This window comes from Dicentrarchus labrax, unplaced genomic scaffold, assembly GCF_905237075.1.
Source record: "Dicentrarchus labrax unplaced genomic scaffold, dlabrax2021, whole genome shotgun sequence".
NCBI classification, from domain to species: Eukaryota; Metazoa; Chordata; class Actinopteri; family Moronidae; genus Dicentrarchus; species Dicentrarchus labrax.
Window position 1 is genome coordinate 330,016 of NW_026136715.1, and position 27,966 is coordinate 357,981.

A 27,966-nucleotide genomic window follows, 5' to 3' on the forward strand; every position below is an offset into this window, starting at 1 on the left:
CACTGAGAACTCTTACTGACTCCATCTGTGGATTATTAGCTGAGCTCAGTGGAGCAGATAGTGATAATAGTTCATATATTAGTGCGCTGGTGCTAGCTACAAAGGACAGACAGACAGTTCACAATTAAAATAAATGTGTCGTAGGTTAAACCGCACAGAATAATACATATGCTATTATTATACTACCCGCTCTATCTATGATGTTAATATTGATCTTTATTGCAGCTCGTAATCAATCTGCACAGCGTTGTGATAAAGTCCTGTGATACAAACTCCAGTAGGAACAGTCTGCACACTTCATTTAGTACAACGTGTGCAGTACATACTGAGTATGTAGTACGTTAGTGTGTGATTTCTAACAGTCAGTGTATGTATAAGTGTGTGTATATCAGTGTGTATATCAGTGTACATAGTGAGTGTCTATGTGTTGAGCCAGGCGTGCTGCAGACACTGGGCTGCGGTCGCTCTGCGGTCCGGCTGCAGCTCCAACATGGTCAACAGGAAGTCACTGAACTGAGCCGCCTGATCCAACGGCCACTCGTACTTCTCCAACAGAACCTCGAACAGACCCCACGGCTTTAGACTGGAGATGTGCCGTAGCTCACCTGAGACAGGCAGTGAGACAGACAGGTAGTGAGACAGACAGAGACATAAAAACTAAAGGAGGGAAGTCAACTACGACTCCCAGGGTGCATTTCACTAACAGCCAATGACATTGACATTTGTACAGTGTCTCACACCTCTCCATGGCAACAGCAGCTGATGCTCATGGGTATGTATACAGACAGAAAGACAGACAGACAGACTGTCTCACCTCTCCTGTTGAAGTACTCTCTGGAGTACCTGCCAGACAGAGCGAAGGGCAGAGGGATCGGGCCGAGCAGCTCGATGATGTGAGCGATGTGATCTGAACAAACACAGTAAAAGTACACAGTGAAGTACACAGTGAAGTACAGTAGTGAAGTACAGTAGTGTAGTACTACACTATACTGTACTAGTGTATAAGGTACCTTCATCTCTGGTGTAATCTTCTCCTGAATGAGGTTCAAACAGATAATCTCCTGTCGCCAACTCAAACGCCTGAAACATCAATCAGTAAACAATACATCAGTAAGTCAAATAGATCAATAAATTCTTAGATCAATATCAATCAATCAATCAGTCGAAGTATCAATACTGTATTAATTGTACAATGATAAAAACAAACAATCAGAACAACATCGTGATCTGTTGATGTATTGATGTACTGATGTATTGATCAGTGTGTACCATGCAGGCAGTGCTCCAGATGTCGGCGGGGGGCCCATACTCTGCTCCAATCAGAACCTCCAGAGCTCGGTACTGTCGGGTCTGAATGTCTTCAGTGAAGTGTTTGTGCTGGACGAGACACAGAGAGAGAGAGGCGTCTGATTGGTGGACAATGACACTGTACAGAGGAAGAGGAGGAGATGATCAAGATGTCTCACCACCCAGCATGCATTTCCCAGATCAGCAATCTTCACTCTGAGTTTGTGAGCATTGAGAGGATCCAGAGGACTGAGGACGAAGTCTGAGGCACTGAACACTGAAACACACACATTATTATTATTATTATTATTATTATTATTATTGTTATTATTATTCATTAAGACGTTCTTCGTCCTGCTGTCACACAAAGATCTACACATCATCATCACTTTTTATCTGCTTTTACATTTATTCATTGTTTTAAACACAAATAAATGAATTAGCTTCTCTATGTAACTGTCATTAAACTGTAGTTACAGCACCGCCAGTGGTCGTTCAGTGAACTGTAGTCAGTGTCCTGTTGATTCTACTGCTATGCTTTTTATTATGCTACTGCTTTTATTAGCTAGCTAGCAATTCATCAACAAGCAAGCTAACGTTATTCAGCTAAAAGCAGTCAGACAATATGTTCCACTAGCTTAGCAGTAATGTTAGCTTTGACTTTGGACTCTGTGTTGGACTCTGTGTTGTGGACTCTGTGTTGGACTCTGTGTTGTGGACTCTGTGTTGGACTCTGTGTTGTGGACTCGTGTGGCTTGTTTGGTCGTTTGTAGACGTTAGCGGACTCCATTTATAAACTAATGTCAGCTAGTGTTGCCCACTGTTGGCACTGTAGGGAAGCGGAGAGAGAAGGCACTCGGGAGCATAAAGGTCACAACCTTTGACCCTCATCCCTACATAGAGACACATAGAGATCAGTCCACAGGCAGCAGAGGAACAAAGCTACACTACAACCCGTTCACTCTCTGCTCACACACACTGATTATTACATAAAAATAAAACATATAGAAGCTTTAATATTTGGGCTGGTTCTCACCATCTCGTCCACTCGAGTATCCTGACTGAGTAGAAAGTGCTGACTCCGACGTTGCTGACAACACAGAGCTGGAGAACCCTGACAGTCCGGAGGCAGGGCTGGAGAACCGTCCAGGGGCCTGGCCATTACACTTTTCCTCCAACCAGGAGCAGGTGGACTCTGGGCTCGCTTTGCTATTTGCTGTGGAGCAGGAAGTGTTGCCGTTGACGACCAAAGAGCCTGAGAAGAAGGGAGAAATTTATTTTTTACAGTGTAAATGAAGTATTGTATTGTAGTAACATTTTCTAATTTACCACTGTATACTGCAGTACTGACACTCACAGTTACTGTCTGTGTCCTCAGGTTGCAACAACATCCCGTCTTCCTCCTCCAACCTCTGAACACATGAAAACATTTATTATTATTTTATACTTCCTGTTTTAAGTAGTAATAAGTCAGTGACGGTGGTAGTTGTACAGGATGTAATATTACAGTAGCATTATAAATGGTAAATGGACGGTACTTATATAGCTGTATTCTACAGCCACACTCAACCCATTCGCACACATTTATACACTGATGGATGCCATGCAATGTGCCAACTGCTCACTCAATGCACAGCGTCAGGAGAAATTTGGGGTTCAGTATCTTGCTCAAGGACACTTCGATATTCAGCGAGAGGAGATGGGAGATTGAACCAACGACCTTCCAATTAGTGGAAGACCATAGAGCGGGACCCGCTCTACCTCTGAGCCACGGCTACTTATAGTTATATAAGTTTTATAACTAGTTTCAGAAACAAAGACCATGCCTCAAACTCTGCACAAAAAGTACCTAAGCACACCACCTCCATTCACTCCCTCTTTGACTCAAATAATGGACCCCAAGCTTTTTCTAAACCCTTCAGACAACGATCTGCTTGAGGAAGATTCGCAAACTCCCAAAATTCATCTCAATCACCTTTAATTCCTCCTTGTCAGCTACTTTGGTTGCACTCAACAGTCCATTCACCAACGCTCCCAGCTTTCATTCTCAGACAACTCCAACATCATCGGGCTTTGGCCCCCCAGCAGCTGGGTAAGACCCCACGGCCCAGCCTTCCACATCAGCCAGGTTTGTATCGAACCCAGTACCTGCCCTCCCTGCTTCTCATCCATCCCCAAGCACATGCATCACTCATCCCAGCATCATTTCCTCTTTTCTTGCTTCTAACTTTCCTATCCCATCTTTTTTGGCCACCTCAGCTCCTCCCATCTCAATACCGGCCGTCACAGCTACACAACAGCAATCCATAGTGTTGCTAGCAGCAGCTAGCCAAAACCCTCTGTTTCCTCTTGTTTCTTCTTTTCCCCCTCCCTTGCGTTTTGGTGGTAACGGAATCTACACATACCACATTTTATCTATTCAATTTTTCAATTCAATTCAATTTTATTTGTATAGCGTCAATTCATAACAGAAGTTATCTCAGGACACTTTTCAAATAGAGCAGGTCTAGACCGAACTCTTTAAAACATTAATTACAGAGACCCAACAGTACCACCATGAGCAAGCACTTGGAGACAAGGGCAAGGAAAAACTGACTGTTAAAAGGCAGAAACCTAGGACAGATCCTTCGGCTCTAGGTGGGTGGTCGTCTGTCTCGACCAGTTGGGGTGAGAGAGAGAGAGAGAGAGAGAGAGAGAGAGAGAGAGACAGAGAGAGAGAGAGCGAGAGACAGACAGACAGACAGACAGGTGCACAGCAACAACAGTATTGGCAATGGCAATCTAGCAGGACCATGGCAGGAGTCTCCACCAGGATCGACAAGAACCTGCGAGACGAGAAAGCACAAGAACTCTGGGGAAGAAGTGAAGTTAGTAACATGCATTAATGGAACATGAATGAGTGCAGAAAGAGAGAGGAAGGGAGGAGCTCAGTGCACCATGGGAAATCCCCCAATAGTCTAGGCCTATAGCAGCATAACTAAGGGATGGTTCAGGACTCACCTGATCCAGCCCTAACTATAAGCTTTATCAAAGAGGAATGTCTTAAGCCTACTCTTGAATGCGGTGAGGGTGTCTGCCTCTTCTATATATATATATATATATTTTTATTTTTCTATATTTTCTATCTCAAGTCACTGGTCGCCTGCATCAATACAATCAGGGAAGTAATTGGGGTAACCCTTCCCAGCCTAGATTTCTACATGCAATACACAACAATCAACCAAGCTATCTCCCCTCATCCGCATCGCAGGCCAAGGAGCCTGCATGTCCAAGACTAGGGGTGGGCGAAATGGGCAAAAGATAATATCTCGTTATTTTTGGGGATTTTGGCGATAACAATAATCAGTCGATATCCTTTAAAATGTGATTGAAATTGTCAGAGTTTTGTATTCAAAATAGGTGCTGCTAGCACTAAAAACATGTTTGGTGGACACAGACCCTTATCAGTCCTTTCGAAACCAAACCATTTCCATGCCAGAGAGGTAGACCCACGTCTCGGCACTAAATCATCTGAAGTACCGGTAGCTTCAGGGACTGGAGGTGCTTGCATTTTCTCTCTGCACCTGACCTTTAGGTGCAAGAGCAGCCTGGATCTTCAGAAACCACTAAAACTCCCATACATCATCCATCTCCTAGATGATTTCCTCAAGGTCACGCCACCATCTTCATCCCCATCATATGGTCTCAACACTCTGACTCTCAGGAGCTTGGAGTTCCTCTCTACCTGGACAAAATGGAGGGTCCCTGAACATCCCTGGAATTTCTCAGGCTTTAACTCCTTCCATGACCAGAAAGTCCACCAGATTTCCTTACTCATTTCAAATTTCATTCTGGTTCACAAATGCACTAAACGACAACTTCTCTCACTGCTTGGCCACCTCAACTACATCATGCGCATCCTGGAGCAGCATTTCATTATTTTAGTCCCAAAAAATCATCAGCATCCACTCTGAAGAACATCCTACACCAAAATGTTTGCCACCAACTTCAGACCTCCTTACCCACTGCATCAGAACTCTCTGCGCAGGCTAGTCTTCCTCATACATCGATAAGGTCCTAGAGTCAATGTTCCTTCGGCCATTCTTTGGCTTCTTCTGCCCACTCCGTTCCCTCCCACCCGAACTCCCCCATCCATCCATAAACCTGATTTCTCCCATACCCCTACATCCCTCGACCCTCATCCCTCCATTCTTCCTACAGCTTATCATATTGGTTCACCTTTATCCATTATGTGCAATAAACAATTCTAATTCCATATCCTCATTGGCTTAGTCTTTGTTAATGAATGTAGTACTACAGTAGTATTATAGTAGTGCTGCAGTACCTGTATATCCACCAGTCTCTCCTCCAACAGTCTCTGTTGACGCTTTGCTTTCCTCTTCAACTTCTTCTTCTTGTTCTTAGACAGTTTACCGACCTACAGACAGACAAACAGACAGACAGATGCCACAACAGACAGAGAAGTTTCTACACATCAACACAGTTGTTAAAGTGCTCACACACACACACACACACACACACACACACACACACACTGTGTTACTGACACTACACACTACTGAACACACTTCTTGCTGCAGGTGAGTGTTGTGTATTAACTGACACCGGGGGTGTAAAGAGTCACTGAGTCAGAAATCAGTTTTAATGTTACAGACGCGACTGCATTGGTACGTCGACCCCTGAATGGATCTAAATGTACCACAAACCTGTTGATGGTCAGATAAAAAGATCTAAAGTTATGAATTGTTGACTGAGGTTTTGCTGCTAACAGTGTCTCTACTCTCCTGAAAGGTCAAAGGTCAACACCAAGGTCTCACCACAAGAGTGAGGAAAGTAACGCTAACACAGCATGGCTCACCATCAAATCTAAAATCTAAAGTTTGGAAGACATTTGGATACTATAAGAATAGGGATGGGGCCGATCCGATCCAGTATCGGGACCGATACCAGCGTAATTCTCATATCGGAATTTCCCGATCCAACCTGTGCAGATTTCCGATATCCATGAGCCATGTCTGCGCTTTAACGTTGTCTGCTGAAATGACTCCACAGGTGATTCCTGCCGGCCAGTCTGCTAGCTGGCTGCAAACTGTGGAATGGATTTCCTGAATGGAGGTGCGGCTCAATGAGACACAGAGTTATGAGACATGCCTCCGCTCAGGAAATCCATTCTGCAGTTTGCAGCCAGCTAGCAGGATAGCATTGAGCAGCATTGTGGCTAGCCAACATGTCCGCTGTGTGGAAATACTTTACACTGGAAACACCGCAGAGCAAGACAGCAAAATGCAATGTTTGCAAAGCCGTAATTCAGAGACGCGGAAGCGCCCTCGCGTCGTACAACACTACGAACGCAATCAAACATAAAAAAAAAAAAAACACAAGAAAGACCACAAGGATTTTTTAGGCGAGCTGTCAGGAATCACTTCTGGAGTCATTCCAGAAACAAGGTAAACTCCAGGCAGACAGTGTGTGCGTGTGTGTGTGTGTGTGTGTGCGCGTGCGTAAGATGTTTACAGTTATTGCACTTTTCAAACCTTGATTTGTTGATGCTACAAGAGCTAGTGCTTGTGGTGTTCAGATTCAGACACTGTTTTATTGATAGTGTGTGTGTGTGTGTGTGTGTAAGATGTTTACACACTTTTCTTATATTTCAAGACTCAAATATTTGACATTTTGGGAATTTAATAAATATTGACATGACAATCAATTTGAAACCCTTACAGTTGCATATTTGTTTTCAGAATGAGATTTTTCCTGTTAACAGAATTTCCTGTTTTTCTGACTTCCTTTTCTGACCTTATCTGTGTGAAGAGCGTCTGCAGCCCGGACATCGAGCTCATCGCCGTCGGACTTCGTCCGTGTTGTCTGCCACGGGAACTTTTCCAGTGCCATCACTGTCTATATTCCTCACAGTGGTCTTCATCATCACCATCACTGTTTACATTTATGATGTCCTATTTATTCTCCTGTACAGCACTTTGGTCAACTTTGGTTGTTTTTAAAGTGCTTAACAAATAAAGTTGGATTGGATTGGATTATAATTACCTCAAGTTGCCTTTTGGGACATACATGCATACATACGTACATATCATACTTGCCTGTTGAGAGGAGTTTATTTCAGCCTCATATAAAATCAACAATAATGATAATAATAATATTAAAGCAAACACAGCTCTGGTATCGGAATAGTATCGGTATTGGCAGATATCCAAATTCAGGTATCGGGATCGGATCGGAAGTGAAAAAACGTGGATCGGTGCATCCCTATATAAGAAGGAAGGAAAGTCTGTCCATTTGTCAGACAGTAAAGTCCAGCGGTAACGCGGAGGCACGGTGACACCTACACAGGAGACGAGGAGTCTTTGGATGCTTACACAGCTAGCACAAGCAAGAACACGCATCTTGCGTTCTAAATACTTTCTAGCTACGACTGAGCTCCAACTGGGCGAGGTCGAAGGTAATCACTGAAGTCTGTGTGTCTGTCTGTTGGAAAAGCAACAAACACAATGACTATAATTCTGAAATAAGTCTTCAGTTTTTACCTAAAAAGAAAAAGATACTTGGTATTTTATAAAATATATGTATTTGAAGGTGAACAATGTCACTTTTATAGAATTGTCTTATTTTAATTTAGAATGTAAAATTCATGTCTACATTTAACAAATGTGAAGAACTGCATCAAATTGTTCCAGATTAAAATGGCCCTGAATCGTAGCCCAGGTATCTGGATACTTATTGGATCCTCTCAGAAAGGCAGACGGACACCCCCAGTGTTTACCTCATAGTCACATGCAACTAACTGATGTTACATCACAGCAACTATCCAATCAGATCACAGCTTCTCACTGCAGGTTAAAGACACCTGGACCAGCAGCAACCAATGACAACACAGCAGGCGTCACAACTGGACACTTACCTGTACATCCCTGGGAGCCATGCTAACTAGAGAGAGAGAGAGAGACACATAGAGGCAGACAGACAGCGAGAGAGAGAGATAGGAAGAAAACATCAGAAACAGGAAATAAAGACAGAGGACAGACAGGCAGAGAGACAGACAGATACATACAGAGGCAGAAAAGGAGACAGTTTAGAAAGCAGACAGACAGATAGAGTGGAAACCACAGCCCCCAGTAACACTGCTGTCTGACTCTAGATCATCTATAATCTGATCTGATTGATTAACTGATCAGTTCCTCCACGCAGTGTGACAACTGATATCTTCATGTACTCCAGATTAAATATCAGCTCATTATTTCCTTCATCGATATTTATATATGTGATCAATATGTATTTAATATTATTATTAATTATTAAACATGTCTGATCACAAACACACCAACACTGTCCATCACAGCACTTAACATTCACTGTTTCCTGTTCTCTGACCCATCACATAGCTCCTCACCTGATGACCCAGAAGGGGGCGGGGCTCCAGCTCTCTGCCAGATGGTCGCCTCAGCCGCCAATTTCCTGATGTAAACCTCGTCAACGTCCAATAGGATGTTCTCTGGCTTAATGTCGGTGTGGATGATCTTACACTTAGTGTGGAGGTAGTCCAGACCCTGCAGCACCTGTAACAACACAGCCGAGTCACTCAACGAGTCCGATTCAACGAGTCTGAGTCACAGTGTCATTGTGGATGATCTTAGATTTAGTGTGGAGGTAGTCCGGTCCCTGAAAAGTCAAGTACTCGTCAATACCTTGTCAAAAAGTGATTTCAGGGTGCCTGGTTAGCTCAGTTGGCAACCCATGTACCATGTACCCGACCTGCAGCCCTTTGCTGCGTGTCATCCCCTCTCTCTGCCCCCCTTTCCTGTCTATCTTCAGCTGTCACTATCATAAAGGCAATAAAAGCACCCAAAAATACTTAAAAAAAACAAAAGTGATTTCATTGATGACGTTTACTTGTAGTTGTTAGCTAACTGCAGACTAGGAGCTCAAGGCACCACTAGCGTTTTTTCATTTACATGCTGGCTTGACTCAGTTTGACTCACCAGCCCAGCGTGGCACAGGTTTCCATGACAATTCAATTCAATTTTATTTGTATGGCGACAATTCATAACAGAAGTTATCTCAGGACACTTTTCAAATAGAGCAGGTCTAGACCCAACTCCTTATAACATTATTTACAGAGACAGACAGAGAGAAAGAGAGAGAGAGACAGACAGACAGACAGACAGACAGACAGGTGCACAGCAACAACAGTAGCAACAACTACACTAATAGTAGTGACTGATGATGATGAACATGAAGAAGATGATAACGACTACGACAACAACGATGGGGGACAATAAGCAGTGATTATAGTAATAATAGTAACTTTAGTAATAATATTAGTAATAATATTAACAACAACTAAAAAATTGCTAAAGAAATTTTGAGTGTGCCTGACTGGTGATTTATCTGCAAACTGTTTTGCGAAACGCTTAGAAAAGTCATAGCACTAATCTCCTGGCCGAGCCGCACGTTTTGATACATTTTTTGTGTATGTGCAACCAAAACTGCGGGAGGAGTAGTTGACACGCCACGGAAGAATAATGCCTGTTCACAGTCAGGCTCGTGAGGGGCAGGCTTTGGTTGCCAAGCAACCAGGGCAAGGCCAGAGCAGTTAACAGCAGTTAAGCGCTTTCTCTCACATTCATACCGTGTTCTGTCTAGCATAGTAATACCTTGTCATCTTCTCTAGCTAGCTAGCTAAAACTGCGGGAGGAGTATTCGACCAAAAAACGACACGGAAGAATAAAAAGTATGACCAATAATAGTAGTGTGCTTTTCAGGCACACTAATTAAGCACAAGGAATAGTAGTAGTGTGCTTTTGCAGGTACACTAATAATATCAGTAATATTAACAACTGGACAACCTGCTGGTTATTTTCTAATTGGCAGTTACGTTCTAAAGCTCAAATAAACAGAGTTAAATTTATTGAAGAAAATGACCATGTGATTTCCTACAAAACCTTCGCAATAAATGTTCCCGGTTATTTTCTTATTTTAAAATCAGGACGGCTTTATGGGTAACCATCAGCAATAACAAACTTGTCTGAACCTGTAATGGAAAGCACAAATGAATGTGGTTAAATAGTGTGTACACACTATATATAGCGTGTTAACACTATATATAGTGTATATATAGTGTATATATAGTGTGTATATAGTGTATATATAGTGTGTATATAGTGTGTATATAGCGTATATATAATTCAATTCAATTCAATTGAAAAGTGTCCTGAGATAACTTCTGTTATGAATTGGCGCTATACAAATAAAATTGAATTGAATTGAATTAATTTTTGTAATATTACGTAAATGAAAGAAGGCAGTCCTAGAGGTCTGCTTTATGTGGGAGTTAAATGACAAATCCTGATCAAAGATAACTCCAATATTCCTGACAGTGGTGCTAGAAGCCAAGTTAATACCATCTAGAGTAACTATATCTTTAGACAGTGAGTCTCTAAGGTTTTTGGGGCCAAGAACAAGAATTTCGTTTAACATCAGAAAATTGCAGGTCATCCAGGATTTTATGTCCTTAAGACATGTTTGTAATTTAGATAATTGATTAATTTCATCGGGCTTGATTGATAGATATAACTGCGTATCATCTGCATAACAGTGAAAGTTAATGGAGTGATTCCTAATAATGTTGCCTAAAGGGAGCATATATAAAGTAAATAGTATTGGTCCAAGTACAGAACCTTGTGGAACTCCATGACTAACTGTAGTATTTATTGAAGATTCATCGTTAACATGTACAAACTGCGAGCGATCTGATAAATATGACTTAAACCAGCTAAGTGCGGTTCCTTTAATGCCAATTTGATGCTCAAGTCTCTGTAAAAGAATATTATGGTCAATGGTGTCAAATGCAGCACTAAGATCTAATAATACAAGTACAGAGACAAGTCCATTGTCAGAAGCAATCAGAAGGTCATTATTAACTTTAACCAGAGCTGTCTCTGTGCTGTGATGAACTCTAAATCCTGACTGAAAATCCTCAAATAAACTATTGTTATGTAGAAAGTCACACAACGCTTTGGCGACTACTTTCTCCAGAATCTTAGAGAGGAAGGGGAGGTTAGAAATCGGTCTATAGTTGGCTAAAACCCCTGGGTCAAGAGTGGGCTTTTTAAGAAGGGGTTTAATTACAGCTACTTTAAAGGACTGTGGAACATATCCTGATAATAAAGAAAGATTAATCATATCCAGTAAAGAAGTGCCAATTAAGGGAACAACTTCTTTAAGCAGCCTAGTTGGGATCGGGTCTAATAGACAGGTTGATGGCTTCGATGAAGAAATGATTGAAGTTAACTGACGAAGATTGATAGCAGAAAAACAGTCTAAATATATATCTAAGTTTACACTGACAGAAGTCCCTGAACTTGGAGAGCCACTGATAACTGTTGATGGCAGTTGGTGATTAATTTTCTCTCTAATAGTAATAATTTTATTATTAAGCTCATGAAGTCATTGCTACTTAAGTTTATGGGGATATGTGGCTCAATAGAGCTGTGGCTCTCTGTCAGCCTGGCTACAGTGCTGAAGAGGAACCTAGGGTTATTCTTATTTTCTTCTATTAGTGCTGAGTAATAGGCTCCTCTGGCATTATGGAGGGCCTTTCTATAAGTTTTAAGATTATCATGCCAAATTGAGCGATATTCTGATAATTTGGAAGAGCGCCATTTCCTTTCAGATTTCCTAGCTATTTGTTTTAACTGGCGGGTTTGTGGACTGGAGTCTAATGTTGATCGTAGTGAGCCTGTAGCACTATCGACAAGATTATCAATTTCAGAGGGACTAAAGTTGTTGTAGGACTCTGTTATATTCAGACATGGCATTGAATTAAACACTGAAGGAATCTCCTCCTTAAATTTAGCTACAGCACTGTCAGATAGACATCTGCTGTAGGAAGTTTTGCCTAATGGCTTATAATCTAATAGTATGAATTCAAAAGTTATTAAATAATGGTCAGATAGGAAAGGATTATGTGGGAAAACTATTAAATGTTCAATATCAATGCCATATGATAGAACAAGGTCAAGAGTGTGATTAAAACAATGAGTTGGTTTATTTACACTCTGACAGAAGCCAATTGAGTCTATTAATGATATAAATGCGTTACAAAGGCTGTCATTGTTAACATCCACATGAATATTAAAATCACCTACAATAATTACTTTATCTGATTTAAGGACTAAACTTGATAAAAACTCTGAGAATTCAGATATAAAATCAGAGTACGGTCCAGGAGCACGGTACACTATAACAAATAGAACTGACTGCAGTGTTTTCCAGTTTGGGTGAGAAAGACTAAGAACAAGGCTTTCAAATGAATTATAATTTAGTTTAGGTTTAGGGTCCATTAAAACGCTCGAATCATATATGGCTGCCACTCCACCTCCTCGGCCAGTGCCTCGAGGAATGTGAGTATTAATATGACTGGGGGGGGGGTGGATTCATTTAGGCTAACATACTCCTCGTGGGACAACCAGGTCTCAGTAAGACAAAGTAAATCAATATCATAATCTGATATTAATTCATTCACTAAAACAGCTTTAGAGGACAGAGACCTGATATTTAACAGCACACATTTCATTCTCTTATTTTGTGCTACTGAGGAGTTAGTTTTAATTTTTATTAGATTTTTATGTTGAATTCAATTCAATTCAATTCAATTTTATTTGTATAGCGCCAATTCATAACAGAAGTTATCTCAGGACACTTTTCAAATAGAGCAGGTCTAGACCGAACTCTTTAACATTAATTACAGAGACCCAACAGTACCACCATGAGCAAGCACTTGGCGACAAGGGCAAGGAAAAACTGCCTGTTAAAAGGCAGAAACCTAGGAGAGATCCTCCGGCTCTAGGTGGGTGGTCGTCTGTCTCGACCAGTTGGGGTGAGAGAGAGAGAGAGAGAGAGAGAGAGAGAGAGAGAGAGAGACAGAGAGAGAGAGAGCGAGAGACAGACAGACAGACAGACAGACAGACAGGTGCACAGCAACAACAGTATTGGCAATGGCAGTCAAGCAGGACCATGGCAGGAGGCTCCACCAGGATCCATGAGAACCTGCGAGACGAGAAAGCACAAGAACTCCGGGGAAGAAGTGGAGTTAGTAACATGCATTGCAGTGCATGCAGTAGGCTTAAGACATTCCTCTTTGATAAAGCTTATAGTTAGGGCTGGATCAGGTGAGTCCTGAACCATCCCTTAGTTATGCTGCTATAGGCCTAGACTATCGGGGGATTTCCCATGGTGCACTGAGCTCCTCCCTTCCTCTCTCTTTCTGCACTCATTCATGTCCCATTAATGCATGTTACTAACTTCACTTCTTCCCCGGAGTTCTTGTGCTTTCTCGTCTCGCAGGTTCTTGTCGATCCTGGTGGAGCCTCCTGCCATGGTCCTGCTTGACTGCCATTGCCAATACTGTTGTTGCTGTGCACCTGTCTGTCTGTCTCTCGCTCTCTCTCTCTCACCCCAACTGGTCGAGACAGACGACCACCCACCTAGAGCCGGAGGATCTGTCCTAGGTTTCTGCCTTTAACAGGCAGTTTTTCCTTGCCCTTGTCGCCAAGTGCTTGCTCATGGTGGTACTGTTGGGTCTCTGTAATTAATGGTAAAGAGTTCGGTCTAGACCTGCTCTATTTGAAAAGTGTCCTGAGATAACTTCTGTTATGAATTGGCGCTATACAAATAAAATTGAATTAAAATTGAATTGAAATAGTGTATATGTAGTGCGTATAAACTGTGTATATAGTGTATATATAGTTTATATAGTGTGTATATAGTGTATATAGTGTGTATATAGCATATAGAGTGTATATAGCGTATAGTGTGTATATAATGTATATAGTGTGTATATAGCGTATGTATAGTGTGTATATAGTGTATATGTAGTGTGTATATAGTGTATAGTGTGTATATATAGTATGTATAGTGTGTATATATAGTGTATATGTAGTGTGTAAAAAGTGTGTATATAGTGTATATATAGTGTATATAGTGTATATATAGTGTGTATATAGTGTATATATAGTGTGTATGTAGTGTATAGATAGTGTGTATGTAGTATGCATATAGTGTGTATGTAGTGTATAGATAGTGTGTATATAGTGTGTATATAGTGTGTACAGTGTGTATACAGTGTGTATATAGCGTATATATAGTGTGTATATAGTGTATAAAGTGTGTATATAGTGTGTATATAGTGTAGAGTGTGTATATATAATGTGTATATAGTGTAGTGTGTATATATAGTGTAGATATAGTGTATATGTAGTGTGTATAAAGTGTGTATATAGTGTATATATAGTGTGTATATAGCGTATATATAGTGTGTGTATATAGTGTATATATAGTGTATATGTAGTGTATATATAGTGTATATACAGTGTATATGTAGTGTGTATAAAGTGTGTATAAAGTGTGTATATAGCGTATATATAGTCTGTATATATTGTATAAATTGTGTATATAGTGCGTATATAGTGTATATATAGTGTGTATAGTGTATATATAGTGTATACAGTGTATATATATAGTGTATGTAGTGTATATATAGTGTGTATAGTGTATATATAGTGTATACAGTGTATATATATAGTGTATGTAGTGTATATATAGTGTATATAGTGTAGATATAGTGTATATGTAGTGTGTATAAAGTGTGTATATAGTGTGTATAGTGTGTATATAGTGTATATATAGTGTGTATATAATGTATATATAGTGTGTATGTAGTGTATAGATAGTGTGTATGTAGTGTATAGATAGTGTGTATGTAGTGTATAGATCGTGTGTATATAGTGTGTATGTAGTGTATAGATAGTGTGTATGTAGTGTATAGATCGTGTGTATATAGTGTGTATGTAGTGTATAGATAGTGTGTATATAGTGTGTACAGTGTGTATACAGCGTATATAATGTGTGTACAGTGTGTACAGTGTGTGTACAGTGTGTATATATAATGTCTACAGTGTGTATAGTGTGTTACCTGTCTGATGATGGTCTTCACACTGACCAGCGGAAGTCCCATATAGTTTGACTTAATGATCCATTTTAACAGCTGATGACCCAAAACCTCCAGAACCATACAGACATCTGACAGAGGCTGAGGAAATTACTGACTGATAGACGGACAGGTACAGACAGATACAGACTGATACAGACTGGTACAGACTGGTACAGACTGGTACAGACACAGACAGATACAGACTGGTACAGACACAGACAGATACAGACTGGTACAGACTGGTACAGACTGGTACAGACTGGTACAGATACAGACAGATACAGACTGGTACAGACTGGTACAGGTACAGGTACAGGTACAAGTACAGACACAGACACAGAGACAGAGACAGACACAGACACAGACATACAGATATAGACAGGTACAGACAGGTACACGTATACGTACACGTACAGACAGGTACAGACTGGTACTGAAGGATACGGATTCCGTTGACTCCAGAGATCTTGAAGTCGTCGATCAGTTGGACGATGGTTTCTCTGTAGGGGTCAGAGGGGTCGCTGTCTCTCACCTGTAAACAAACACACTGGTTACCTGTGGACTGAACACCTGCTTTAATTTTACTGTTGTAGTTGTGACGCAGTGCAGGCGACGCAGTTCAATGTCAGTACTGCAACAACAGACACTCTCAGCTAGATAGAGTTTATACTACAGTCAGCCACCAGGGGGAGATAGAGAGAGTCTATACTGCAGTCAGCCACCAGGGGGAAATAGAGAGAGAGAGAGAGTCTATACTGCAGTCAGCCACCAGGGGGAGATAGAGAGAGAGAGAGTCTATACTGCAGTCAGCCACCAGGGGGAGATAGAGAGAGAGAGAGAGTCTATACTGCAGTCAGCCACAAGGGGGAGATAGATAGAGAGTCTATACTGCAGTCAGCCACCAGGGGGAGATAGAGAGAGAGAGAGTCTATACTGCAGTCAGCCACCAGGGGGAGATAGAGAGAGAGAGAGAGTCTATACTGCAGTCAGCCACCAGGGGGAAATAGAGAGAGAGAGAGTCTATACTGCAGTCAGCCACCAGGGGGAGATAGAGAGAGAGTCTATACTGCAGTCAGCCACCAGGGGGAGATAGAGAGAGAGAGAGTCTATACTGCAGTCAGCCACAAGGGGGAGATAGAGAGAGAGAGTCTATACTGCAGTCAGCCACAAGGGGGAGATAGATAGAGAGAGTCTATACTGCAGTCAGCCACCAGGGGGAGATAGAGAGAGAGTCTATACTGCAGTCAGCCACCAGGGGGAAATAGAGAGAGTCTATACTGCAGTCAGCCACCAGGGGGAAATAGAGAGAGTCTATACTGCAGTCAGCCACCAGGGGGAGATAGATAGAGAGAGTCTATACTGCAGTCAGCCACCAGGGGGAGATAGATAGAGAGAGTCTATACTGCAGTCAGCCACCAGAGGAAGATAGAGTGTGTGTGTGTGTGTGTGTGTGTGTGTGTGTGTGTGTGAGAGACTCACACATCGGAGCAGTTTGATCTCGTCCAGAGCCGTCTCAGTGTAATGTGGAGCACTCTTTACCACCTTCAGCGCCACAAAACGTTTCTTCCTGAACACAGACACAGATTCAGAAGATGCTAACAAGAAGCTAACAAGATACTAACACAATGTGTGTGTGTGTGTGTGTGTGTGTGTGTGTGTGTGTGTGTGTCGTACTGTAGGTCCCAGCAGAGCCACACTGTAGAGAAATGTCCCCAGCCCAGTTTTCTGACCACGTGGTACCTCCCGTTAAACAGATCACCGATCTTCACCGGGTAGTAACCACCTGGAACATAAACAGAACATGGTTAGAGAACATGGTGGTGGAACAGGGCTCTACTCACGGACTCCAACCATGTAATCTATTACAATATTAACAACCTGGTCCCTTCTCGGGTTCAACCTGAGCCTTGACAGATGTTTGTCCATCTTCTCCTTCTTTCTTAAAAATGTCTTCCAAAATTAAAAAAATGAAATCAATACACACTCTTGAACCCATCCCAACCCGAACAGGAGGTCGGCCAGTTGAAATAGTTCGAGTTACCTTGTGAAATGAAACTTGTGTTTTGACGTCATCACAAACATTCTGGCATTATTAAAAGGAATTGATCTGTTGCGCCGTGTTCAATTCTGATTGATCTGGAACCGGTTCGGGGTTCTCCAGGGGGAGGGAAACTGATCAAATTCTCATCAGTAAAAACAACATAAACTGTTTAACAAGGTCAGGGACAGAGAGTATTGAACCACAAGTATTGATCATCATTAAAGTTTGGCAAGATAGTCTAACTCCATAACGCCAGAGGAGCCTATTACTCAGCAATAATAGAAGAAAATAAGAACAACCCTAGGTTCCTCTTCAGCACTGTAGCCAGGCTGACAGAGAGTCACAGCTCTATTGAGCCACATATCCCCATAAACTTAAGTAGCAATGACTTCATGAGCTTCTTTTATAATAAAATTATTACTATTAGAAAGAAAATGAATCACCAACTGCCATCAACAGTTATCAGTGGCTCTCCAAGTTAAGGAACTTTAACTAATGTAAACTCAGATATATATTTAGACTGTTTTTCTGCTATCGATCTTCATCAATTAACTTCAATCATTTCTTTACGGAAGCCTGTCTGCTTAAAGAAGTCGTACCCTTAATTGGCACTTCTTTACTGGATATGATTAATCTTATTTTATTATCAGGATATGTACCACAGTCCTTTAAAGTAACTGTAATTAAACCCCTTCTTAAAAAGCCCACTCTTGACCCAGGAGTTTTAGCTAACTATAGACCAATCTCTAACCTCCCCTTCCTCTCTAAGATTCTGGAGAAAGTAGTCGCCAAACAGTTGTGTGACTTTCTACATAACAATAGCTTATTTGAGGATTTTCAGTCAGGATTTAGAGTTCATCACAGAACAGAGACAGCTCTGGTTAAAGTTAATAATGACCTTTTGATTGCTTCCGACAATGGACTTGTCTCTGTACTTGTATTATTAGATCTTAGTGCTGCATTTGACACCATTGACCATGATATTCTTTTACAGAGACTTGAGCATCAAATTGGCATTAAAGGAACCGCACTAAGCTGGTTTAGGTCATACTTATCAGATCGTTCGCAGTTTGTACATGTTAACGATGAATCTTCCATAAATACTACAGTTAGTCATGGAGTTCCACAAGGTTCTGTACTTGGACCAATACTATTTACTTTATATATGCTCCCTTTGGGCAACATTATTAGGAATCACTCCATTTACTTTCATTGCTATGCAGATGATACACAGTTATATCTATTGATCAAGCCCAATGAAATTAATCAATTATCTAAATTACAAATGTCTTAAGGACATAAAATCCTGGATGACCTGCAATTTTCTGATGTTAAACTGAAATTCTTCTACTTGGCCCCAAAAACCTTAGAGACTCTCTGTCTAAAGATATAGTTACTCTAGATGGCATTAACTTGGCCTCTAGCAAGGCCTTTCATTTACGTAATATTACAAAAATTAGACACATACTATCACAGACAGATGCAGAAAAACTAATCCATGCATTTGTTACTTCTAGGCTGGATTACTGCAACTCTTTATTATCAGGTTGCCCTAATAAGTCCATTAAAACGCTTCAATTAATTCAGAACGCTGCAGCACGAGTACTGACAGGAACTAGAAAAAGAGATCACATCTCTCCTGTACTAGCTTCTCTGCATTGGCTCCCTGTAAAATGTAGAATAGCATTTAAAATCCTCCTCCTCACCTATAAAGCTCTTCATGGTCAGGCCCCTTCATATCTTAAAGAGCTCATAGTACCCTATTACCCCTCTAGAACACTACGTTCTCTGAATGCTGGGCTACTTGTGGTTCCTATAGTCTCTAAAAGTAGAACAGGAGCCAGAGCCTTCAGTTACCAAGCTCCTCTCCTGTGGAACCAGCTTCCAGTTGTGGTTCGGGAGGCAGACACCCTCACCACATTTAAGAGTAGGCTTAAGACATTCCTCTTTGATAAAGCTTATAGTTAGGGCTGGATCAGGTGAGTCCTGAACCATCCCTTAGTTATGCTGCTATAGGCCTAGACTATCGGGGGATTTCCCATGGTGCACTGAGCTCCTCCCTTCCTCTCTCTTTCTGCACTCATTCATGTTCCATTAATGCATGTTACTAACCACTTCTTCCCCGGAGTTCTTGTGCTTTCTTGTCTCGCAGGTTCTCATGGATCCTGGTGGAGCCTCCTACCATGGTCCTGCTTGACTGCCATTGCTAATATCACTGATATTATTATTATTATTATTACTATTATTATTATTATTACTACAGTTACTATTATTACTATTGTCATTGCTCATTGTCCCCCAATGTTGCTGTTGTCGTCGTCGTCTTCTTCATGTTCATCCTTATCAGTCACTACTATTAGTGTAGTTGTTGCTACTGTTGTTGCTGTGCACCTGTCTGTCTGTCTGTCTGTCTGTCTGTCTGTCTGTCTGTCTGTCTGTCTCTCTCTCTCTCTCTCTCTCACTCCAACTGGTCGAGGCAGACGACCACCCACCTAGAGCCGAAGGATCTCTCCTAGGTTTCTGCCTTTTAACAGGCAGTTTTTCCTTGCCCTTGTCTCCAAGGTCTTGCTCATGGTGGTACTGTTGGGTCTCTGTAATTAATGTTTTAAAGAGTTCGGTCTAGACCTGCTCTATTTGAAAAGTGTCCTGAGATAACTTCTGTTATGAACTGGCGCTATACAAATAAAATTAAATATAAATAAATAATAAATTTAATTGAATTGAATTAAGTTTGGAAATCGATCAGTTAATCGATCGAACTCACCTTTGCAGTAATCTGAGGGGTCTTCCTGCTCTTCATCGTCAGAGCCCAGCAGCTGTGCAGGGGGCGGGGTTAACTCAGGAGGGGGGGGGCTCAAAGTCGGAGGGGGTGTGGTCAGCTGAGGGGGGGCTGATGACATCATGGGCAGCAGACCGGCGTGGGGGGCGAAGGAGTCGAGGGAGCGGAGGACAGAGGAGGAGGAGGAGGAGGAGGAGCAGATGGGGGGGTAAAGTTGGGAGGAGACGCTGGATGTAAATGTCACAGAGGTCAGGATGAAGGGGTCGGGATGGGAGGGGCTTACGTGAGGGCTGGGAGGAGCTCTGGTAGGAAGGTGGGAAGGAAGTGATTGTAGTTCAGAGGCATTCTCGGTAACATTGTGTGGTGTAGATGGAGGTGATTTGAAGCGATCTGTTTGGCTGTTAGAAAGAGTTCTGTGAGGCAATCTGGAGGAATTCTGTGTAATATTTTGGTTAACAGTTGGCGGTGATTGGCTGGGACTGTGGGCAGGTGGTGAGTGGCTGAAAATCTGGAGGCTACGTTCTAGAGGTTCAGGGAGATCTATTGCATCCAGAAGAGCTGGGGTGGTCTTCAAAGGCCTCTGGGGAGGTGGTGAGGGGGTCCCGGGGGCACTGTGGGGGTTCTGTTGGGGTCCTGTAGTGGATTCATGGTCTTCGGTGTGCGTCTGCGTATTTCCTGGCGTTTCTGGAGGATTGTTGGGGGGCAGCCTGGTGGTTTGGGGGTAGCTCTGCACCGACGTAGGGGGGGCACTCCTGTTTAAACTCCGAAGGTCACAGAGGTCATCAGGCCTGAAACAGGACAACAGGGCGTCACATCAGGTCTAAACGGTCTGATCCGGCATAAACGGACTGATCCGGCATAAACGGTCTGATCCGGCATAAACGGACTGATCCAGTATTATGTCACTGTGACTTCAGAGGCACAATGCAGTTCATTGACCAATCAGATACAGGCTGTATGATGTCATCCTGACCACATATATGGATCATATATCTCACACTCACAGTAACACACACACACACACACACACACACACACACACACAGTACACACACACACACACACACACACACACACACAAACACACACGCAGAGTCTATTTCAGTGCAGCCCAGGCTACCCTCAACAATGTCCATGAGTCAGAGAGCAGCTGTGTGTGTGTGTGTGTGTGTGAGTTACTGTGTGTGTGTGTGTGTGTGTGTGTGTGTGTGTGTGTGTGTGTGTGTGAGAGTTACTGTGTGTGTGTGTGTGTGTGTGTGTGTGTGTGTGTGTTACTCTGTTTGTGTGTTACTGTGTGTGTGTGTATGTTACTGTGTGTGTGTGTTACTGTGTGTGTGTGTATGTTACTGTGTGTGTGTGTTACTGTGTGTGTGTGTGTGTGTTACTGTGTGTGTGTGTGTGTGTGTGTGTGTGTGTGTGTTACTATGTGTGTGTGTGAGTTACTGTGTGTGTGTGTGTATGTTACTGTGTGTGCGTGTGTTACTGTGTGTGTGTGTGAGTTACTGTGTGTGTGTGTGAGTTACTGTGTGTGTGTGTGTTGTTACTGTGTGTGTGTGTTACTGTGTGTGTGTGTGTGTTACTGTGTGTGTGTGTGTGTGTTACTGTGTGCGTGTGTTACTATGTGTGTGTGTGAGTTACTGTGTGTGTGTGTGTATGTTACTGTGTGTGCGTGTGTTACTGTGTGTGTGTGTGTGTTACTGTGTGCGTGTGTTACTATGTGTGTGTGGTTGTGTGTGTGTGTGTATGTTACTGTGTGTGCGTGTGTTACTGTGTGTGTGTGGGTTACTGTATGTGTGTGTGAGTTACTGTGTGTGTGTGTGTGTGTTACTGTGTGTGCGTGTTACTGTGTTTTGTTACTGTGTGTGTGTGTGTGTATGTTACTGTGTGTGCGTGTGTTACTGTGTGTGTATATGTTACTGTGTGTGTGTGTTACTGTGTGCGTGAGTGTGTATTACTGTGTGTGTGTGTGTGTGTGTGTGTGTGTGTGTGATCATGATTCAGTCTGCTTCTATTATTGGAGTTGAGTCTCTGCAGGCCGAGCACCAAACCTGTTTCTGTCAGCTGGACACCAGCTAGCAGCTAGCTTAGCACAAACATATGGAACAGGGGGAAGTGGTTTACCTAGCTTAGCTTATTTACAGCTACTCAGCAGTACATCCTGCAATCAGCTATGTTAAAGGTTGTTGAATTATAGTGAAAAAAGTTGATTTGTTTCTTAGTAAATAAATAATAAATAAATATAAATATTACACAGCTACTCTCAAATTTCAGGTTTGTTAATGGATCAATAATTAGGGATCAGTAATGGATTCAAATCAATTGAGTCCTGTGTGGTCAACTAAAAAGTGTATTATGAATGTTCCCCTTTAAAACATTCAAAAATGCGAACAAAGACTCTTTTAGGTATAAATTAAATATGAGATTAAACAGTCAGCTGAGTAAAGATTAGGGTTGCAAAATTCCGGGAATTTTCAAAGTTGGAAACTTTCCATGGGAATTAATGGGAATATATGGGAATTAATGGGAATATATGGGAATTAATGGGAATAAACTGGATATTTTTAATATTGCTTGTTATAATACTGTTATAATACAGTCTATAACAGGGAACTTACATGTAGTTGAAAAGAAACATCTTGCAGGATAATCTCACTTAAAACAACCTGATTTAATGCAGCTTCAGTTGAATGTCCTCTTTATATTCGTCAATGACATGCACACACGCAGTAATCAGCATAGGCTACTACATACTTGCCAACATTTATTTTTTAAAATATGGGAGGTTTTTTTTTGTTTTGGGGCGGGGGGGTTAATACATAACCCATTGCTATTAACCTATTTGGGTTAATTGTATTGTACGCATATAACATAACCATAGCCATAGTAAATCAAAGGCAGCATGCTGGCTACCATCATATGTTAAGCTAAAGGTCAATGGTTTGGGCTACTACTTATGGTGCTTTCCGTTTGTCTCATAAATCCCCCGCCCGAGTTGCTCTGACGCCAGAATGTGACATAATTGCCCGTCTTGTACCACTTATAGCGTTCTGTTTGTCTTTGGGCGTTACGAGTCAGAGAGAACATGGACGCCACCAGTGCAGCAGCTGTGTTGTTATTGATTGTGGCTCTAAACAAGCTCAATGTGAAATAATAATGTGTTTCTACACAAACACAAACATTTCAAGTAATTCTGTTATTGCAAGTCTTACAGTTCAATAATATTTTGCCATTTTCGCCTATTTCAATTTCAACAAGTGCTGTGGCGTTTGTCTCGAGCCTCCAGGGGCCACCAGGGGCCACCAGGGGCCTCCAGGGGCCTCCAGGGGCCACCAGGAGTCTCCAGGGGCCTCCAGGGGCCTCCAGGGGCCTCCAGGAGCTTCCAGGGGCCACCAGGGGCCTCCAGGAGCCACCAGGGGCCACCAGGAGTCTCCAGGGGCCTCCAGGAGCCTCCAGGGGCCTCCAGGAGCTTCCAGGGGCCTCCAGGAGCCACCAGGGGCCTCCAGGGGCCACCAGGGACAGTGGCGGGCTAGTGTTATTGTTAGCTACATTAGCCTATTTAGCAAACCAGCTCGAAAACAAACCTTTACATTGTATTGAACTCACAGTAACACTGTGCAATGCATACATTGGTGACCGGACTAAAGCAGCAATGTAAACAAGTTTGTAGGAGAATTTAAAATCGACATTAAAACGACCAACGTAGCACAAAAACAAAGAAAATACATCTTAATATGGGCGCAGCCATCTTTGTTTTGCAAGTCTTACGTTCCCCCTCCTTCAGCTCGGTACACTCTGTAGATGTTTGTAAGATGGAGTTTGTATGAATTACCCAACTTTTCCCGTTAATTCTCCTAAATTCCATTAATTCCCATAATTTCCTCTTAATTCCCATAATTTCCATTAATTCCCATGAAGTTTCCAAATTGGAATGTTTCCAAAATTCCCCAGCTTATCTTTCCATGGAAAGCTTCTGGAAAATGTCCGCCCCTTTGCAACCCTAGTAAAGATACAGAGAATGACGTCAGTGAGCAGTGTATCAGTGAACTAACAGCAGGTCCACACTGAGTGTGTTCAACTGCTCTCTGGACCTGTGGCGTCCACACAGAGAACGTTGATCTTTCCACAGTCTGATATACTGAATGATTCTATCCACAGAGAGAAAGTCATACAGGAGGAGGTTATATTGTTTTTATATATGATATTGTTATATTGTTGTTGTGTCTGTCGCATATTATACAGATGCAGACACACTGTAGACAAACTGTAGACACAGACACCCTATAAACACACTGCAGACACAGACACCCTATAAACACACTGCAGACACACTGTAGACAAACTGCAGACGCAGACACACTGCAGACAAACTGCAGACGCAGACACACTGCAGACACACTGTAGACACACTGCAGACACACTGTAGACACACTGTAGACACACTGCAGACACACTGTAGACAAACTGTAGACACAGACACCCTATAAACACACTGCAGACACAGACACCCTATAAACACACTGCAGACACACTGTAGACAAACTGCAGACGCAGACACACTGCAGACACACTGTAGACACACTGTAGACAAACTGCAGACACACTGTAGACAAACTGTAGACACAGACACCCTATAAACACACTGCAGACACAGACACCCTATAAACACACTGCAGACACACTGTAGACAAACTGCAGACGCAGACACACTGCAGACACACTGTAGACACACTGCAGACACACTGTAGACACACTGTAGACACACTGCAGACACACTGCAGACGCAGACACACTGCAGACACACTGTAGACACACTGCAGACACACTGTAGACAAACTGCAGACACACTGCAGACAAACTGCAGACGCAGACACACTGCAGACACACTGTAGACACACTGCAGACACACTGCAGACACACTGCAGACACACTGCAGACACACTGTAGACACACTGTAGACACACTGCAGACACACTGCAGACACACTGCAGACACACTGCAGACACACTGCAGACACACTGCAGACGCAGACACACTGCAGACACACTGCAGACACACTGTAGACACACTGCAGACACACTGTAGACACAGACACACTGCAGACACACTGCAGACAAAGACACACTGTAGACAAAGTGCAGACACACTGTAGACACACTATAGACGCAGACACCCTATAAACACACTGCAGACACACTGCAGACACACTGCAGACACATTGTAGACACACTGCAGACACACTGCAGACACAGACACACTGCAGACACACTGCAGACACAGACACACTGCAGACACACTGCAGACACACTGCAGACACAGACACACTGCAGACACACTGCAGACACAGACACACTGCAGACACACTGTAGACACACTGTAGACGCAGACACCCTATAAACACACTGCAGACACACTGCAGACACAGACACACTGCAGACACACTGCAGACACAGACACACTGCAGACACACTGCAGACACACTGCAGACACAGACACACTGCAGACACACTGCAGACACAGACACACTGCAGACACACTGTAGACACACTGTAGACGCAGACACCCTATAAACACACTGCAGACACACTGCAGACACACTGCAGACACACTGTAGACACACTGCAGACACAGACACACTGCAGACACACTGTAGACACACTGTAGACGCAGACACCCTATAAACACACTGCAGACACACTGCAGACACACTGTAGACACACTGCAGACACACTGCAGACACACTGCAGACACACTGCAGACACACTGCAGACACACTGCAGACACACTGCAGACACACTGTAGACACACTGCAGACACAGACACACTGCAGACACACTGCAGACACAGACACACTGCAGACACACTGCAGACACACTGCAGACACAGACACACTGCAGACACACTGTAGACACACTGCAGACACACTGCAGACACAGACACACTGCAGACACACTGTAGACACACTGCAGACACACTGTTGGTTTACACATATTGATACCAATATGTCTGCTGATATTGACTGATCATATCGATCAACCTTATCAGTCGAGCTCAAGAACTAACTTTCCTGTTAGCTACCAAGTAACAGAACAGGCGAGTTCTAACTTTAGTCAAACTTATTGATCTCAACAGTATTGATTGTTAGCTAAACAGATACACAATAGTGTTTTAACGTTAGCAACCCTAACTTAAAGCTCAAAGAGTTATTAATATTATACAACATTTGCTGCTCAGCAGCTGATTCTATGCATCAACTGTACACATGCAACATGTTAATGACAACAAGTGTTTAATGTGAATTATTACTAAGGTTTAGGCTTCTCCCTCTGGAGATATATCCACTAAAGATGTGTCACTGTTCCTTAACAATATCATTTTTGTAGTTCAGTCTTCCTGGCATCTCTTCGCAAAGTTTATATTATTATTTAAGAATCTAATAAACTGCCATGTTCACATTAGGATATACGCAGTTGAAACAATCAGAGTGCTGATAGAACAAAGAGCTGATGAAACCAAGACTTAAGTCTGTATGATTGTTAAAAAACGTCACAGTCAGGGGTCAAAGGTTGGGAACCACTGATGTATATCACTGTATTCACTGTGTTTACAGTAAAATACTTTAATAACTTTCTGTCGTTTCAGTTGACCAATATGTAAACAATAAATCAACACACTGAAAACACACACACACACACACACGCACACACAGCTAAATTTAGCCTCTGAGTGTGTGTGTGTGTGTGTGTGTGTGTGGAGGTCAGCAGTGTCTGCTGGGTTCTCACCGGTTCTCGTCAGTCCGGACTCTCCGATGTTTTTTGCCTCTCCGTCGGTGCTTCTTACCGGAGCTGTTACCGGTTCCAGGACCGACTGCTGCTGAGAGAAAGCTTCATCAACCACACACCAAACTCCATTTAAAAATGTAACAATTTGTCCCCTATATGTATTCATATACCGCAATGAATTCATGAATTATGAGGAGTCACACTGTACCTCAAACTGTACTGATCATACTGACATTTCACATCAAATCTTAATTTGACCATAAGTTCAGAACAAAAGTCTAAAATGATCAGCCATCTTATGTATGACCTAGGTACAAACTCCATTCATAAAAGTTTAGATTTAGGGCTCTTCTCCACATTGGAACACATACACAACCATTCAAACATGAATCACCACCTGTCGAGAATGACTGAGGTTATCCTTTAATTCGGCCCACAGACTCACTGCCTGTGGACTGTAACACATCATGGAGGGTGGGTGGCAGCAATCACATCAAAGTTCACACTCAAGTTAACCAGCTGACTCCCGGAGGGTAACTTTAGAGCCGAATTTACCACCAGACATTCATTTTACCTCCAAGCAGCCAGAAACAATCAGCTGATCTGCTGGAACACTCAAATGTTAAAATGACTTAAAATTGAATGAAGTCTGGTTGAAGCGCCAACGTGTGACAGCCTCAGCAGTCACAGGCTGGTACTCTTAGCTAAAGACAGCTAGCTTAGCATGTTAGGCCCATTTTACCGGACTGACAGCGACCCGAATCAGGAGGATTTTACCTATCAGCATCCCGGCTCAAACCGAACCGGGTCAGAGCGGCGTGTCCCGGCGGTTAGCTCCGTTAGCCTCCGTTAGTCTCCGTTAGCTAACAGCTGACGCTCCGTTAGCTCCGTTAGCTCCGTTAGCTTCAGTTGCAGTTTCAGTACTGGCTCAGTTCTGGTTCACTACCGGGTCTGTACCGTTACTCTGGGGCTGTCAGTACCGATCCGGTCCAACCGTTCATGGTCTCAGCAGCTGCTGACAGTCTGACACCGGACACCGGGCACCAGGGTTAGCGCATGCGCAATGAGAAATCAC

At 42.6% G+C, this 27,966-nt stretch overlaps 1 protein-coding gene across 1 annotated transcript; it reads right to left on the minus strand.

Moving 5' to 3' along the window:
- Positions 1-26: 26 nt before the first annotated feature.
- On the minus strand, positions 27-27,965 carry srpk3 (SRSF protein kinase 3). The gene is made up of 17 exons (XM_051426687.1): positions 27,669-27,965; positions 26,892-26,982; positions 20,098-20,900; positions 16,967-17,075; positions 16,772-16,859; positions 15,737-15,824; positions 15,275-15,381; positions 8,693-8,858; positions 8,204-8,229; positions 5,612-5,704; positions 2,645-2,699; positions 2,324-2,542; positions 1,467-1,564; positions 1,270-1,377; positions 1,011-1,080; positions 815-907; positions 27-605 (listed from the first exon to the last, which is right to left on the minus strand). Exons 1-17 carry the CDS (start codon positions 27,676-27,678, stop codon positions 421-423), a joined length of 2,409 nt encoding a protein of 802 aa, XP_051282647.1. The 5' UTR covers positions 27,679-27,965; the 3' UTR covers positions 27-420.
- Between the last annotated feature and the right edge of the window lies 1 nt (position 27,966).

Excerpts from the sequence above, each read along its gene's own strand:
- srpk3 (XM_051426687.1), bottom strand. Across the intron at positions 1,081-1,269 it reads TCTGGAGCACTGCCTGCATG|GCGTTTGAGTTGGCGACAGG; the intron begins GTACACACTGAT and ends TTGATGTTTCAG. Across the intron at positions 908-1,010 it reads AGATTACACCAGAGATGAAG|ATCACATCGCTCACATCATC; the intron begins GTACCTTATACA and ends GTGTTTGTTCAG.